This window comes from Artibeus jamaicensis, unplaced genomic scaffold (assembly GCF_021234435.1).
Source record: "Artibeus jamaicensis isolate MK-2021 breed Jamaican fruit bat unplaced genomic scaffold, CSHL_Jam_final contig_859, whole genome shotgun sequence".
Classification (NCBI taxonomy): domain Eukaryota; kingdom Metazoa; phylum Chordata; class Mammalia; order Chiroptera; family Phyllostomidae; genus Artibeus; species Artibeus jamaicensis.
Window position 1 is genome coordinate 1,536,869 of NW_026521989.1, and position 16,433 is coordinate 1,553,301.

At 48.0% G+C, this 16,433-nt stretch overlaps 1 protein-coding gene across 4 annotated transcripts in view; it reads left to right on the forward strand.

Moving 5' to 3' along the window:
• Positions 1–16,433, forward strand: part of NLGN4X (neuroligin 4 X-linked) — a 221,136-nt gene that overhangs the window by 35,348 nt on the left and 169,355 nt on the right. For all 4 annotated transcript variants that reach the window (XM_037157559.2, XM_037157560.2, XM_037157561.2 and 1 more), the window contains exon 4: positions 10,334–11,138. In XM_037157559.2, coding sequence (XP_037013454.2) covers positions 10,667–11,138 — 472 coding nt within the window. In that variant the 5' untranslated portion in view covers positions 10,334–10,666. The remainder of the gene's footprint in view (positions 1–10,333; positions 11,139–16,433) is intronic.

Consider the following 16,433-nt stretch of genomic DNA (forward strand, 5'->3'; position numbering starts at 1 on the left):
TTCTATACGTGTGTGTGTCTGTGTGTGTGTGTCCGCTGGGTGATACTGCCAGGGGTGGGCCAGTTGAAAAGAACACCCAGCAACGGACTGGTTAAGAGATAATGAAGCTGAGGGGAGTTGGAAGGACTGCAGCAGAGGGTGTAATTGGGTCTAATTGGGTTAGGAGGGCTCGGCCGGAGCGAGAGAATAGCTGTTAATAGGCGGGCTGAAAATAGCAAGAAAAGCATTCACTGCAGACAAATCGGTGACATCTGATTTGTTTAGTGAAAAAAAGATCAGCCCTTTTATATCCTCCTCTGTAACACATAATGTATTGAAGAAAAAGCAAGAGGGAGCCTTTGAGGTTCAAAAGGAGCTACCAGACAGAAGAGAGGCAAGAGGTAGACCTGCCCGGTAGAGTTTCCGGATCTTGTCGTGAACTATGAAAAATACTCAAGAGCTTATGGAACGTGGAGCCTTTGGCTGCATTTTCCTGTGGAAAGTGTAGAGCGTAGGTAATGCAGGCAAAGACACAGAAGTTACTGTTGTCACCTCTGGTAGTGTTCATTCTGAAATTCTCTGGGGCTTACTTTTGTGCTTCTCTTGTTTTGTTTGTTTTTAGTTTAATTTTTTTCAATTACAACTAGCATTCAGTGTTGTTTTATATTGGTTTCAGTTATACAGCATAGTGGTTAGACATCTCTATCATATACGAACTGATTCCTGTGGTAGGTCTCGCACAACCCCCCCCCCCCCCCCCCGGTCCCATACATACATCTTGAAACATTATTAACTGTATTCTCTGTGCTGGATTTTACATCCTTGGGACTATTCTGCATCCAGGCATCTGTTTCTGTTCTGTTTGCTCGGCTGCTTTGCACGGAGTGAAGACTCCCCCCGGCTCACAGTGTCCAGTGACAAACCAATCACCTCCACTTCCTCCGACGTGTCCCCTTTCTCCATGAACTTGCAGTGTTTTCCAGGAAAACATGCACAAGCTCTCATTTTCTATGACTAGAAATACATTCGTGTTTAATCCTCCTTTATGTTCAGGTTTTCGGTCTGAAGGTCAGGAGGCTTGGGTTCAGAGAGCAAAGGACCCTGTGGTTGTACAAGATAGTTGAGCAGGGGGTCTTTGTGCACCCAACCAGGTGCGTCCCGCCCACCAGCAGACACCGATTCTGTCTGTAAGCTTTGCTCTGCCCACCAGGTGGTTAGCACTGCAGACACAGGGGGTGAAGCTAGAGTAGTGAGTAGTCAGAGGGTTGTAAACGTGCATGCTTGGTGCATGTGTGTGCCTGCGTGTGCATGCATGTGCATGCATGTGTGTCAGGGATAGCTCCCTTTGCCCCTTTGGTGAAAAACACACACCCTTCCTAAACATAAAACCTGAAGTCATAAAAGAAGATAAATGGTTTTTATTGGAATAGTAATCAAGCTATTTCTAAAATGTGGCACAGTGATCTATGTACATCTTTATCGTGTATTAAATAATCAGGTCTAGTTAAGAAGCTCATCATGGCCACAATGCCCAGGTAGTGGGGGGTTATAAACAGTGTTTCAAGACATCTGTAAGAGCATTCAGATGATAGGAGAATGGGTGTGATTCCTCTTGGGGGCAAAGGTGCAGGAATTTCTAATGTTACTGAGTGGGTCTGTCCCTGTGAGTACGTGTGTTCACAATTGAAGCAAATGCTAACTTTCCGCTCACATTTAGTGAGAGAAGAATGGTGTGTTTTCTCTGGTCTGTTGCAGTTGACAGAACTCGTGGGTTCTGCTGAAAGACACTTGGGTGGACGTGCGTGCCACAGACTCTGGGGAGAGAACTTCCGATTCTGGAACTGGGTAGAGGGAAGTTTTTTAGGTTTACTTTGTCCAGACGTCCCTTTTAAAACCCACCTGTCTCCACAGCAGTTAACGCCAGAGGCAGAGTCTGTGAGAGTCATGAGATGGCAATTTAGTGGGCTGGGTGTCGGAATTCCTTTGGTGTCAACAAAGAAAGGAAAGGAGGAAGTGGATTAGAAGCTTCCTATCGACTTTATTTAAAAAAAAAATGTGAAGGCCTCCAGAGCGAATGTCGGTGAAGCCACAGGCCGCCTTCCTTGGCGACATCCACTTCACTGTCATGAAAATGACTTGGTTTTGTGTTCGTACAGGTTGGGAGACAGATTGTAAAGGGCAAGCCTTCCAGTCCTGTTGTGTGTTCTTGACTCGACTGCTATTTCTGTTTCTTGACTTTCAACTTCTTGTTGTTTGTTTTCTTCCATCTTGCTGTTCCTTTTCCTTCTGCCTTCTGTGCCGGGGAGTGAGACTCACTGGTGTGTAAAGGAAATTTCTTCACTCTCTTCCACTTCATACTAGAGCTGGGAGCTCCGGCCATAGTAGGGATACCTGGTTCTTGTGTGGTTAACTTGCAGCATTTCCCATGAAAACAGACATTAGTTATTCTTGGCTGTGCATCTGGGATTGGAAATACGTTAGTATTGCTAGTGATCCAACACAGGCAGCCTCTCTGGGCGGGGTCTCAGACTTGGGGCAGGGGGCGGTCTGTTCTCACACAAGCATGTTTCAGTTTGGGGAATGCAGAGGGAAGCTTTGGGGAGTGGGTGGGGTCAAGGCAGAAGGCACAACCTGGTGTTTCTGGGAGCTTGGACCAGCATCCTGCTGAGGATGTAAAAGGTGTGAGAAAGGTTCGCTTAATAACCTGTTGGTCTGTCACTTACAAGCACATCACCTTGTCATCCGAGGGACTGTACGCCCCTAGCATCACGCGAGAGAGGATCCTGTAATTTCCCCAGTGCAGACTCTTCCCTGTAAGATAAGGCAGGCTTTCCGTTAAGGACAGAGGCAAACGGGATACACACTTCGGGGAAAAAGCAGGTTCCCAGTCCACGCACGGTGTCTCGGAAAGTGTTCCGAAAGAGCTCCCCATGTTGGACACTGCCTAGTTCTTTCATTAGTCCAGTAGGAAAAGCAGGTTGGAGATGCACCTGTCCTAAAATCCTGACAACACACACGGAACATGATCACTCAAGATGCTGATCACATTTTCTCTCTTGTTCTTGTGTACCTCAGGGTCTGACCAGGTATCCGCAGACCCGACGTTCCACGGGTCGCCCCTCGCACCATGTCTGCGGTGCGAGCTTCAGGTCAAACTGTGGGACTTGCACACAGACCCGCGCGTAGTTACTCCAGCCGGGATACTGCCCGTCTGACGCCGGATGCCCGGTCGACTCTTTTCCTGCCTGTCAGTGCGGTCTTGGGTCTATCATTCCTCAGGTTGCTCACGCTTCCAGCCGTCTCTCCAGAAATGGATAATCAGTGTCACGTAAACATAGTGTATTGATTATCCGCAACCTACAGCTCCTTGCGGAAGGCCCTGCGGGGATTTACAAACAACGCAGAAGGTGGAGTTTGGGAATGCCAGGTGCTTCATAGTTCAGCGGGTTACTTTGTATCTGCACACACATCATGGTGTGTTCTGGGTTTGATTGTAGATTAAAAACTACTATACACACAATTATACGGGGGCCAGCACAGCCAACACCCCTTTTTACTACAAAATCTTTGATCACAAAATCATGAGCTTATAATTCTATAACATAACAGTATCACAGTCAAGCACACCGTAAAGACATTTTAGGTGCAAATTTCAAATTGCCACTATAAATTATGACACCCAGATTATTACTGTACCAACCATATGCAAGCAGGCCTTACTCCTGCTGGAGCCTGTATATGTGAATATGTATTATCGATGTAAATTTTAAATATATATTATGTTAACATGTATTTACATCTGTAGTGTTTGCACACCTAATACATACAATATTTAGATGTGTGGTTCAAGTGCGAATAACACGTGTATAATGGAAGACTTGCATGTATACTTTGTGTGCAAACTTGAGAATGGAGTGGGTTATGAGTACCGCGATGAGTCCGTGACTATGAAGAGAAGAGCAATTAATGTTCATTCTCACTGTGGATGTGGAACTCAGATAAATGACAACCCGGTGACATTGTTGTCACCTGCTACTGGACGCTGTGTGGCCTTGGACAAGGGTGTAAGACTTTTTATGAACAAGGGTGTAAGACTCCTCCTGCTTGCACCTCACAGCACAAACATCCCCATGTCCCACAGCTCTGACCACCTCACCAAGCTCAGGGCTTCTGACTCCCATCAACCCTGTCTGTCCCCCCCGCTTCTGCACATCTTGTGGACTCTGATTCTAGTTCCCCATTCCCAGCTGTCACAGTGGCCTCAGGCTGTGGGCCCCCGAAGAATTCAGTTTGCCTGTGTCATCCTGTGCCCAGCGGCGCCCAGAAGTCTCAGGCTCTCCGTGACGTGACAAAGGCCACCTGGCTCATGAGCGCCCAGGCCAGCTGCGGTCTTGGGTGACCTCTCTCTCCTTGTCAGTGCTGGTCTTGGGAATCCCCTGCTTTTTATGGACTTGGCAGATGGCGGTTTTTTTCCTGCTGGACGTGGAGCGTAACCTTGACAAGAGCGATTTACGTTTTTTACTCACTTTTGAAGGCTGAGGTGTTTTGAGAGTACGTGGGAAGACAAAGGCATTGCGTCAGGCTGCGTAGGTATGGGTCACTTCCTTACCACCTGCGTCGCAAAGCAATTAAACCAAATGCGCGTCAAGTACATGCTTAAAAATAAAATTGAAGCAAGTATATCTGCTGCCGGAAAACAAAGTGGAATGTTGCTGGTATTCTTCTGTACCCACGTGAGTGATTTTCCTCTGGTTTCTTGCACGCAAGCGTTGTCCCCACACCGGGTCTTAATGATGCCTTTGCCATTTCCATAGGACAGTGGAAGCGCCACTCTAAGCAATGAGCTATTTAGTGTTAAATACTATGAATAATGAGTGAAGTCATGCCACGCATATTCTTCCACGAAATGGTCCCCCTCTTGATAACACATGTCTCTAGCTTATTCATTTTTGGGGGTTGCGTAGTGTTCTTTCAACGTGCAACATATTCTTATCGGTTCTCCCATTAATGCACGTCTGTGCTAGGTCATTTTTTTTTTTTTTTTTTTTTGCTGTCGTGACTGTGGCTGCAGGGGACCTTTCCGTGCGTGTGTCCTGACACAGAAGTCGAAGGGGCTCCGTAGCGAAGATAAGGACTGTGGGGTGTGTGTGTGAGGGCCCCGGTGAGAAGCACAGGTTGGGGGTGGATGGAGGTCACAGGTGCACTAGGCTGACTCGGGGCCGAGTTCTGTGTTTTTGGACAAAAGTTGGTGCACAAAATGTTCAGTTTACACCAAAAAGAAAAAGAAAAAAAGGAAAAGTCGGAGTGTCTCTAGGTTATACGCCATTTGTGAATAGCTGTTACAGGCTTTTAGGAAGAGACACAGCATGGCTCCAGATATTTATTCACGTGAAGATGACATATAATTAATTAAAAACTATCCTAAAGGCAATTTTAAAAATTCATTACAGTTGATTTTCAGTACTTTATATTTATTTTAAGTATTTATTTTTAGAGAGAGGGGAAGGGAAGAAGAGTGGGAGAGAAACATCCATGTGTGGTTGCCTCTCATGCGCCCCCCTACTGGGGACCTGGCCTGCATCCCAGGCATGTGCCTTGACTGGGAATCAAACCAGTGACCCTTTGCTTCAGAGGCCCGTGCTCAATCCACTGAACCACACCAGCCAGGGCTTTTATATTCATTTAAAGTGAACCTAGAGGGTATTATGCTCAGGGAAATAAGTCACAAAAAGATGAATAGCGTATGATTTCACTGATATCTCGAATCTCAAGAACATAACAAATCAAGCAAAACAGAAACAGGGTCATAGGCACAGAGAGCAGACTGAGTTTGGGGGGCCAGGTGGAAAGGGGGACAGGGTGGAGAAGTACAGGTTGTTGGGCACAGAATAGTCTCAGCTTTCTCCGTCAATGGTAGAGAAGTTTGTTGTCCAGCCTATTTACTCAGACACAGACACCTCACTGAGCGCCAGCTCTTCCATGTGGCTGAGAAAAAACACAGAGAGCTGGATGCTTATACCTCATTCATTTTCACTCTCTCTCTCTGTCTCTCTCTGGTGAATCCACAAAGTTCCCTGTCTCTTAATGGGCTTCACCATCAGGAGAGGAAAACGCCCAGCAAATGTGATTTTACCGCTCGGAAAGCCAAAACCCCAACACAGAGGCCATCAGGCCTCGCCTTCTTTACATAATATATTTTACAATGAGATCAGCCTCCATGTGGGTAACGTGTGCTTTGGGGCAGAAATCATGGCCGTTGGTACTTGGAGTTACTTACCGTCTGGGAGGTCTGAGTAGGGGGAGCCTCGTCTTAATGGCGGCTTCCGACAGAATCTCCCCCCTGGAGAGGATGGTGCTGGAATACCCAATCGGGGTATGCATCACGTCAAAATGCCGCTGGCAGATACGGCTGTTTTCCCCACCTTTGCAGAGAAGACGTACTCTAGCGTCTTTCTTAACTCTCAAATTATAGGTATTCAGCAAATTACTGGTTCTCACCTGCTTTCATTAAAAGTTTTATTCACGTAATTCCTTTTGTAGTATCCCTTTCGGTGTTTGAGAAAATTAGTATACAGGGTCTGGCACCCATCACGCCTCTTTCTTCTTGCAAAATCCTTTATTACAAAATTGTAGGCTTGTGATTCTCTCACGTGACGCTGTCACACTTGAGCACACCCTAGGACCTGCTAGGTGACATGTTCAAATTAAAACTGTAAATTGTTACGCTCGTATTGTTATCCTACCAGCCACCCTCAGGTAGGCGTTAATTTACTCCCGACCCTGTGTGCACTTTATGACAATGTAATGTATCGATATGTGTAACATATATTAAATCGATGCATGTATGTGTGTGTAACTACACTCCACCCCTTGTGAAATAATCTCTTTCAGCATGTGACATGGACGTGACAAAGCTTTTATTACTTTGTCCCCAAGTATGTTGCTTGGTTAAGTGTATAGTGATGGTGTTTTAACGATGGTGATGGGTATTTAATAGGCTCGTTTTCAAAGTCCTCACGACTTGGAATGCTAACACTTTTAGACTCGCCGACTGTTTCGGATGGTATTTGCACACAGTCCCACACATACAGACAGACGTATAGGGTACCGGTGCTCACAGTGATCAGTGTACCCACCGGTCCTCCCAAGGCCCCGTAATTCCATATTTGGTGACTGAGACCGGTCGCTCTCCCCCTGGAGTGACTGTACCCGGTAGCAACATCTGGAGACATTTGTCACTCTTAACACCGGGAGACCATGCTACAAGCATGTTCTGGATGGAGAGCAGGGGGGCGGCTCACCCCTGAAACGCATAGGCCAGCTCTCGCACAAACAATCACACCATCCAAAATAGCGATCGTGCCAAGGTGGAAGGGCCCCAGGATTTAGGTTGCATTCTCTTTGTGCAAAGTGGTCAAATTTCAAAAGAACTGAGCAAGTACCATCGCTCTGCACGCAGGGTTGTTTGGAATGTGTAAGCCAGATGTGGGAAATCCGGACATGCGCTGAGGTGCCTCCTCCCAGTTCCCGTGGTGCCCTCTGAACCTTGGGGGTGGGCAGGGTGACAGAAGGGGGACACCTAATGATGCTGTCAAGCGGGAAGTGTGCCCGTGTCCCCGCTGGGTGGGGGAAGTGAGCCTTGGACCACAGTTCCTGCAGCAGGTCACTGTGGAGGCCCTGGGGCGAACCCACGCCGCCTGGATCCTATGATCACGGACCCCCGAGCTGCAGTCACTGAGCGAGGCTTTGCGCGGACTCCCTCATCAGTCCCCCAGTTCTGTGTCCCCTCTTTTATCTGTGGTTCCCCCTCTGCGCTGGCCTCATTCCACCACGGTCCAAGAGCAGTGCGTGGAAAATTCCAGAAACATAACAGTTGATGAGTTTTAAATTGCATGCCGTTCGTCAAAGAGCGGGAGGAAATCTCTCAATGCCCACTCTGGCCACCGGGGACCTGGATCATCTCTTTGGGTGGCAACTTCATGATGGAAGCCCTGACCCACCTGTTAGTCATTTGGTCTCTATCTGTCGGATCCGATTGACAGTCCTGGATCCAGTGAAGGGTGTTCACATCACCCTTCTTTTACTCGTAACGTCCTCCAAGGATAAGAATAGAGACGCTGGCTGGCGGTTTGCGTGCCGAGGACCAGCCATCAGGTGCCTCCTTTAAGTTAAAAGTTGGACGTTCTCAACGTAACTGTAGGATCATCTCACGTTGTCACAAAAGCAGAGTAGCATAGGTATTTGGAAAGCGAGAGACCACATTCGTGTATAACTCATTACAGTATGTTGTTATACTTCTCCTGTTTTATCATTATTTACTGTATTTTGGGGGCCATCAGACGCACCTAGGTGTTAGAGGTGAAAAAATAGGAAAAGAAATTTTGAAGCAGAAATGTTATAGCTTAAATAATATTTCACCAATAGAAATGTCCACAGAACTCAACAGCAGCATTAACAATCATTATTCCTTCCAAATTTGGGGAGGGGAGAAACGTATGTCTTACAGTCCTAAAAATACGGCGATTGTTCATATATTGCTGTACCTAGTTTGTCATTTATCTTTGCCATCGGTGAGTGTGGGTAGGAGAAAAACACAGTATAGGGAGGTTTTGGGATGATCCATCCCTTCAGGCATCCAGTGGGGGTCTTGGAACACATACGCTGTGGATAAGGGGAGGTCCTAGGCTGCGGCATAGACAGAGCAGTAACGAGGACCTCAAAGCATTTAAATGACTTGCTCTACGCCAGCTCAGCGCCCCACGCTCTGCTGACGCAAAGCCTCTGCTTGTCCCCATGATCCTTTGGAGCAGGTCCGTGAGCAAAATCCCAGCATGGCGCCTCGGTGGACTGTGCCTTTTTTCTGTGTATCGCCCCCTGTGCTTTTTTACCACAGCCCCACAGATATGGCCATTTTGCCGAACCTGAGGATGTCAGATCACATTCCTCCCCTCACAGGGGCTGAAGTCGGTCCAGTTCAGAAATTCACGGCGTCTCTCATTACCACGTGGGAGGCTAGAGAAGGAGGAACCCACTGTGGCTGGAGAGCAGGATGGCTTTCAGGAAGAGAGAAGACTCCCAGCAAGTCCTCACCTCTGGTCTGTCTCTCGGCTACGGAGACATCGGGTCACAGTGTGGCGGCTCTCCAAATGTCTGCGGAAGAATTCAAAGAGGCACACATAAACCAGCCACTGCGGGCGATGCTATTTTTCACGTTCTTCCTTTTTTTCAATCCTTATCCGAGGATGTGTTCACTGATTTAAGAGAGAGAGAGAGAGACATGGATATGCTAGACAAATATTAATCGGCTGCTTCCCAGATGTACCCCTATCTAGGGGTGAACCTGCGACCTCTCTGTGTACGAGGTGAAGCTCCAACCAATGAAGCCTCCCGGAGGCGGCTATTTCCCACTGTCCCTGTTACCATAAGATTTCTGGAGCATCTGCATTCAGCTCTGGCGAGCTTGACCCAGGAAGTCATTACCTATGGCATTTCCCATAAATGTACTACATTTCCATGACAGATTCAATCCCGACACAGGACATTTAAACAACAGTGACCATGTTGACGTAGTCCGCTCAGCTGTCCAGGTAAACGAAATGTGTAATTAGGTTCCAGTCCAGAAATGCCACCCCCCTGAAGCCCCCAGTGTCTTTACAAAATGAGCGTGTGAGTTGAAGGATGCTGGAATATTCCTTCGCCATTAGAAAGAAGGAAATCTGAGAATTGCGTCCGCGCAGATGAACTGCATGGAGAGTGTTGTGCTCAGTGAATTAAGTCAGAGAAAGACAAACATCATGTAATGTTACTTACCTGTGGAGTATAAAGGACAAAACAAAATAGAGACAAGAAACTGAGGGTTGTCAGAGGGGACTGGCCAAAAACGGAGGCCAGTTTAGCTCATTCTTCTCATCCCTGTCCCGGAAAACTTAGAGCTCCCGCCATACCTCTGGAGAGAGCGATGGCTTAAACTTTTTGAGAACTGGTGTTTGGGGGAGTTCCCTGTTCATCCGTGGGCCAGTCTTGCCAGTAATAGTGAGTGAAATTGGGAGACGTCATTACAGTTATCGAGGTGATGTGTGTACTTTTGGGGGTTTGTTTGCTCGTTCACCAAAGCCTGGGTGAGTGTGTCTCCCCGACGCCGGGGGTAGTCGGAGCTCAGTGGGCACGTGGCAGGAATTAGGACTCGCTTGTCACGCTCCACGGGATCTTACCTCCTGGCTGTGCCAAGGTACAGGTTCAGCTGTGAAGGAGGTTGCGTAGCGTGGGGTCAAAGGCTGCATAGAGGGGACAGTGAAGGGCACACGCGGCTGCCGTCTGGCCTTCATCATCTTTGTTTGCTTCCTCTTCCCCACAGGCCCACAACGGCTCATTCCCGCAGTTGTCGTAAGGAGCCGGCGCCCTTGGCAGACATTTGGGGTCATCGCCTCCTCAGACCCTCGCACTTGCTTCGATTTGCCTGCGGCCTCGAGAGAAGGCTGCTTGCGGGCCATGGGCTGCTTCGAACCCTGCTGGGCCTGTGCTGGACACTGATCTCGTCTATGAGCCATCGGCGAGGCTCGCTGGCCAGCCCTTCTCCTCTGCTGGGTCCCCGGCCCCCCAGGTCCGGCCTTTCTGCCTGCGGCTGGCGTCTCAGCATCGCTTGCTCGGAGTCCTGTCTCCCCGGCGCCCACGCATGTTGCAGTGAACAATGTCGAGACCCACGGGACGGTCATGGCTTGCTCTGTGCTTCCCCCCGGTCTGCGCCCTGCTGAACCCCAGTGTCCTGCTGGGGCTCACGGCCCTGGTCCTCAAGGTCACGCTCGTTGACGGTCAAGCCCAGCACCCTGTCGTCAACACCAATTACGGCAAAATCCGTGGCCTAAGAACACCCTTGCCCAATGAGATTTTGGGCCCAGTGGAGCAGTACCTGGGGGTCCCGTACGCCTCTCCCCCCACGGGCGAGAGGCGGTTTCAGCCCCCGGAGCCGCCCTCCTCATGGACTGGGATTCGCAATGCCACTCAGTTCGCCGCCGTGTGTCCCCAGCACTTGGATGAGAGGTCGCTCTTGCATGACATGCTCCCCATTTGGTTTACCGCCAACCTGGATACTCTAATGACCTACGTTCAAGACCAAAACGAAGACTGCCTCTATCTCAACATCTACGTACCTACGGAAGATGGTAAGTCCCGGAAGGAATCAAAAATGCGTCCCCGCTGTCTGGTCTCAGACGGGGACGCCCGGGGGCCTTCGGCGTGCCCTCCCCATGCCTCCTCTCACCTTGCACCCATTGATTTCTTCTCGTATTCAGAGTACCGTTCTGGGGTCACTGTGGGCCTGTGCCACCGTGTTTCCTGAGCCTCTACAAGAGGGTCAGTATTTCCTCCTGTTTATATCTTGCCTTTTTAGCCCCGTTTACGGGTTGACGGGCAGGAGGTGATCGGCGTGAGTGTGCCGTGTGCCTTCCGATACCCGACTCCTCTGAGAAGAGGTGAGTCTTAAAATCGTACAGTGGAGAACATTAGGATGTTGCAGGCTTTGCACTGAATATTTGAAGGAGTGGTTGCAGTCGCCGTATTCCTGTAGGAGTCCCGTAACCTTCTTTGGTCCGTTTCAGCCTTGAAAGGAGCCACTGGGTGCATTTGCCACCCAAGCAAGGGCTGTTTTGTAAAGTGGTCAAGCTTCGTTATTGGGGATCCATGATTTGAACACCAACGGGCGTTCCGTTTTTTTCCCCCACATCCAGGGCTATCCAAGGGCCAGCGTGTGTTGTGACGTGATAGTAGGTGACGTGAGAAAATAATGGGCTCGTCGGAGCAGAATGGCCTCTTTGTGTTCGATGCCAGGCCAGTGAAAAACGCCTCTAAAAACGGCCGTGTGTGCTGTGTTCATCCACCGTCCAGGGAGGGTGGCATTGGAGGGTCTCCTCTCCAATCCGAAGTGTAGACTTCAGATTAAAATTTTCTGTGGTGTCCAACCAGAGCAGTTATGGCTCGATGATGTCCCCCTGTTTTTCATTCACCATTTGCAGACGCTCTTTTTAGACAAGGACAGGGGAACGCGTAGAGGGAACCTTACTGAAATTCAGAGAAACAGTTTCCGAGAACGGCCAACGTCACCTTCCATAGACACCAGCGTGCGTCCATCCTGACTTGAATGGAGGGAGGTCTGTGTTTTTCTTTCGCCTTTTAATCCTTGGAAAATGATTCTCAGTGAGATTGGTATGGCAGTTGGAAATAAAGGAGGACATTGCTCTGGGATCTCAGAAACTGAACTCTGCATGTGGGGGCTTGAATGTGGTGGGAGTGCCGTGTCGGGAACGCCCCAGCCAGGGGCACCTGTTCTGCACGTCACAGACAACAGCGGCCACAGAAAGGAAGGAAGCAGCCATGCTTCCTTGTATTGGTAGCTTCTGGCATGCGTCCCTTGTTGTCATGGACACAGAACGCACAATTATCCTGTAGACCTGTGGGTCTCAGTGTGATTCACAGAGTGCCACTGACATTTGGACTCTGTGCTTCCAGCGTTGGGTGGAGGTGACTTTGTGGGGAATAGTCCCTGCACCCTGTGTCGTGAGCCTGGGAGAAGGTGAATAGCAGCCCCCACCTGCAGTTACAGCTGCCGTTTTTGCAAGCTACCTGGCTGGTGGTCTTTCTCCTAACGGACTATTCCCAGTAAAAAAAAAAAAAATGACAAAAAAGGGAAGACAAATAAAGAGGGAGGAGAGATACCACACAGGATAAAGGATGAAAATGGTTTCATAATGCAGCTGGTGTGCCAGAGGGTCCGAGCCAGTGACATTTCACAGCTGACCTCATGAACAATGTCTGCCCCTCAGATAGACTTCCTCCTGCTGGGGAGGTTGGACCAAATTAGACCACCCACGCAGAAAAATCAATAGTTTCCTTTCATTGATTGCAAAGCTATAGCTGTGCAATTGTGTGTGTGCAATGCAACCAGAAGCCACTGGGCCATTTTTCTGGGGCTGGCTTGCCATTGAAGAGGAATTGGAGAATGTGAAAATGTGGAAAGAAGGAAGCCAGTGCAACTTGTTTATTACTTCTTTGTTTTTTTTAAACCAGTTTTGCTTACACTTGTCTTCACTGGGTCTGGAAAGGGAATCGGGCCCCTAAGTATCACTGAAAAGGTAGAATCGATCCCCCTGTAATATCTGAAGTTTCCTGGTGACAGCTTCAAGTCACAGATTGCTTAAAAGCACAAGTCAGTCTTGTGGGTCACATTTTTTTTTGTTTGTTTTGTCTCCTGTGACATCAGTTTGAGCATCAGTGTGGAACTGTACATATTTAACTACTGCTCATTCACTAAGTGATCAACCCCAGTTCTAACCACAAACGTCAATCATAACAGCCTCACACTGACGTCTCCAAAGGTCCTCTTTCAGGGCGTGTTAACGATTCCAATCATTGCCTTTAATTCACAACCCAGGCAGCAACGGTGCACAATTTAAGTTCAGAATTCCACTCTGATACTGCTTTTGTTTTAGATTTGGGTTTGTCCATGGATTGGAGGGTGCAGGTTCACTACCAAAAATAATTCCAAGCACTTGGGACGTGGCAGTCATGTGCTCCACCAGAGGGTCCCGAAAGGGACGTGGATTTTTAATTTTCAAAGACGCCAGTTGCAGGCAGCATACTGACTTCCCACAGATATGCACGTCCTAATCCCCGGACCGGTGACTATTTCCTTACATGACAAGGGGCGTAGAATTAAATCCGGACGTGAATGTATGTTCGCCGATCAGTTGGCCTTAACCTAGGAGGAGTGTATCCTGGATTCATCGGGGGTGGGCTTGGTGCTTTAATAACAAAGCTGCTTAGTTGTGGGAGAGACCAAGCAGGAGAACCAAGCTGGAGTGATGCCGTGTAGGAAGATGTTGGTGGCCATGGCTGGCTTTTGTGGATGGGAGGCAGCTAGGAGTCTGGCAGTCTTCAGGGGCTACAGAAGCCAAGGAGATGGATTGCTTTGAGCTCCCTCCCCCGCCCCTCCAAAAGCACAGCTGACGGGACACCTTGGTTTCGGCTGCACGGCATTGCGACCTTCAGAACTGTAGGACGGCAGCAGTGAGCCGTGTTGCCCCCACAGCATATTAGGATATGACTGCCATCACGCATGAAGCTTTGTGGACAAAGGACAATTTGGATGTTTTGCTCTATGTCACTCAATGACATCTGGGCACTTTCGTGCCCAGAGCGAGTTCCCGTTCGAATTTCCTCATGAGTGTGTTGCCTCATGGGAAACAAAGCCACTCCCTGAGAGCTGTTTTGAGCTTTGGGAAATCACCCCCATTCTGGGATTCTCACGCATTTCTTCCTTGTCTGCCTGGAGAATTCCCGGTAGGAAACACTCATCTCAACACTGTGTTCCATCCTTCTTACCAAGGAGAAGAAAAAAATCGGTCCCCACGGGTGGGCAACATGAGGTGTGTTTGAGGCTTGCACTCTGTGGGGTGAACACCAGGACTGTCGATCCCCATGTGAACAACAGCCTCATAAATGGCGTCTTCAGAGAGTCACCCAGACCTCACACACGCAAGAATTGGGAGTTTCAGATTCTCTGGGCAGGTTTCCAGAGTAGATGTCATTGAGTGACATAGAGCAAAACATCCAAATTGTCCTTTGTCCACAAAGCTTCATGCGTGATGGCAGTCATATCCCTAAATGTCTTCCAGTCCTACTGAACACCCGGTTAAGCAAAATCTTTTGGGTGCCCGGCTTCTTCCCTGTAGACCTCAAGATCCGATCTGTTCTGGCCAAACCGATTCTCTGTTTTTTCCAAACAGTCTTCATGCATTGATCTCGTAACAGAATATCCCTTAACTCTCTCTCTTTTCCAGTTTTATTGAGAGAAGACTGAGTCACATCGTGGTATAAGCTGAGATTTGCAGCACAGTGGGCGGACTTACATATACTGTGGAGTGGTTGCTGTTAAGTGTAGTTCACCTTCATTCTCCCATAGAGATCCCACAAAAAGAATGAGATCTCGGGATGTGCATTCAGGATTCGTTCTGCAAACACCCTTCTTGCATCCCACCCGTCAGTGCTAATTAACGGCGTTCATCATGGTCTACATCAGTCCCGAGTGTGGAGTCTTCCTGCCACCGGAAAGTGGGTGTCTGACCACCTTCACCCAATTCTCTCATCCCCTTCCCCCAACTCTGAGACAAGTGTTTCCATCTTTTTCTCTGAGTGTGGGCTTTCTTGGTATTTGGTGATTTTTGCCTTTATTTTTGAAAGATTCCTTGTATAACAGAGAACATACAGCATTTGTCTTTCTCTGTCTGACTTATTTCTCTTAGCCTAAATATCCTCCAGGTGTATGGATGTTGTTAGAAAGAGTAGGATTTTTCTCCTTTTCTTTGGCTGAATAATATTCCATGATATCTACATCTTTATGCACCTGTTGAATATCTATCTATCTATCTATCTATCTATCAATCAATCATCTATCAGGTTTTCTTTATCCATTCATCCATCGTTGACCGTCCAGGTTGGTTCCATGTCTTGGTTATTGTAAATAATGTTGTGTGAACACGGGGTACAAATATTTTCCCTCTACCGTTTTATATGTAACTTTGGTTTACTGGTCTGGCTAAGCTTAGAGACAGGGCCCAGAACTTATCAGCCTGGCTTACATTCTTGCTTGTCGCCTTCCCAGTTGAATGGTGATGGGCAAGTTACTGGGCTGGGGCGTGCCTCAGTTTCCCTGTGTGTAACAGGAAGCTGCAGTGGGAAGGTTAAGGCTTTAACCCATAGCAAGTTCTCAGGTCATTATCGTGCACAAACAGCCACTGTAATCTGGTGTTAGTGCCATACAATTAATAGTAGAACAAGTAACAGGACATTCGGGCTGTCTTGCTCGTGTGTATTGGGTTGAATAGATGAATCCAGCCCGTAATAAATGTGTATTGTTTATAACACAATCATTTACTGAGGAAGTGGATAAAGGGACCCTCCTTTCTTAGTGTTCCGAGCATGGCTTTAGCTAAAGGGAGTTTAAAGCGAATAGCGTTTGTTTGTGAAAAGCTCAAAGAATCGTTCTGCCTGCTTTCTTCCGTGGCTTCATCTTCTTTCGCACCGAGCTGTCCCGTGGATTTTTAGCATTCTATGTGACATACAGAAATTGTCATTAAGAAAGCATGAACGTTTGTTTCTTGGAAGAATGCCTTAGAACGTTGGAAAACAATGGTGCTCTTCTGTTTTATCTGAGGTAAAGGGAAAATTAGTTTTCTTTCTCCTCCTGTGAAGTCACAAATAATCAAATCGTATGTGGTGAGTCACAAAATCTGCAGGAACAGCTAAATGTTAACTAAGTTACCACCGAAAGAAGGGTTTATGTTTAACCCTAAACATCACTATTGTATGTGAAAGTCATCGAATGGTTCATAGTTTAGTCTGTCATGTGGATGTTAGTACATGTCGATGTACTTTTTAAGTGAAGATAATTACGACAGATTATT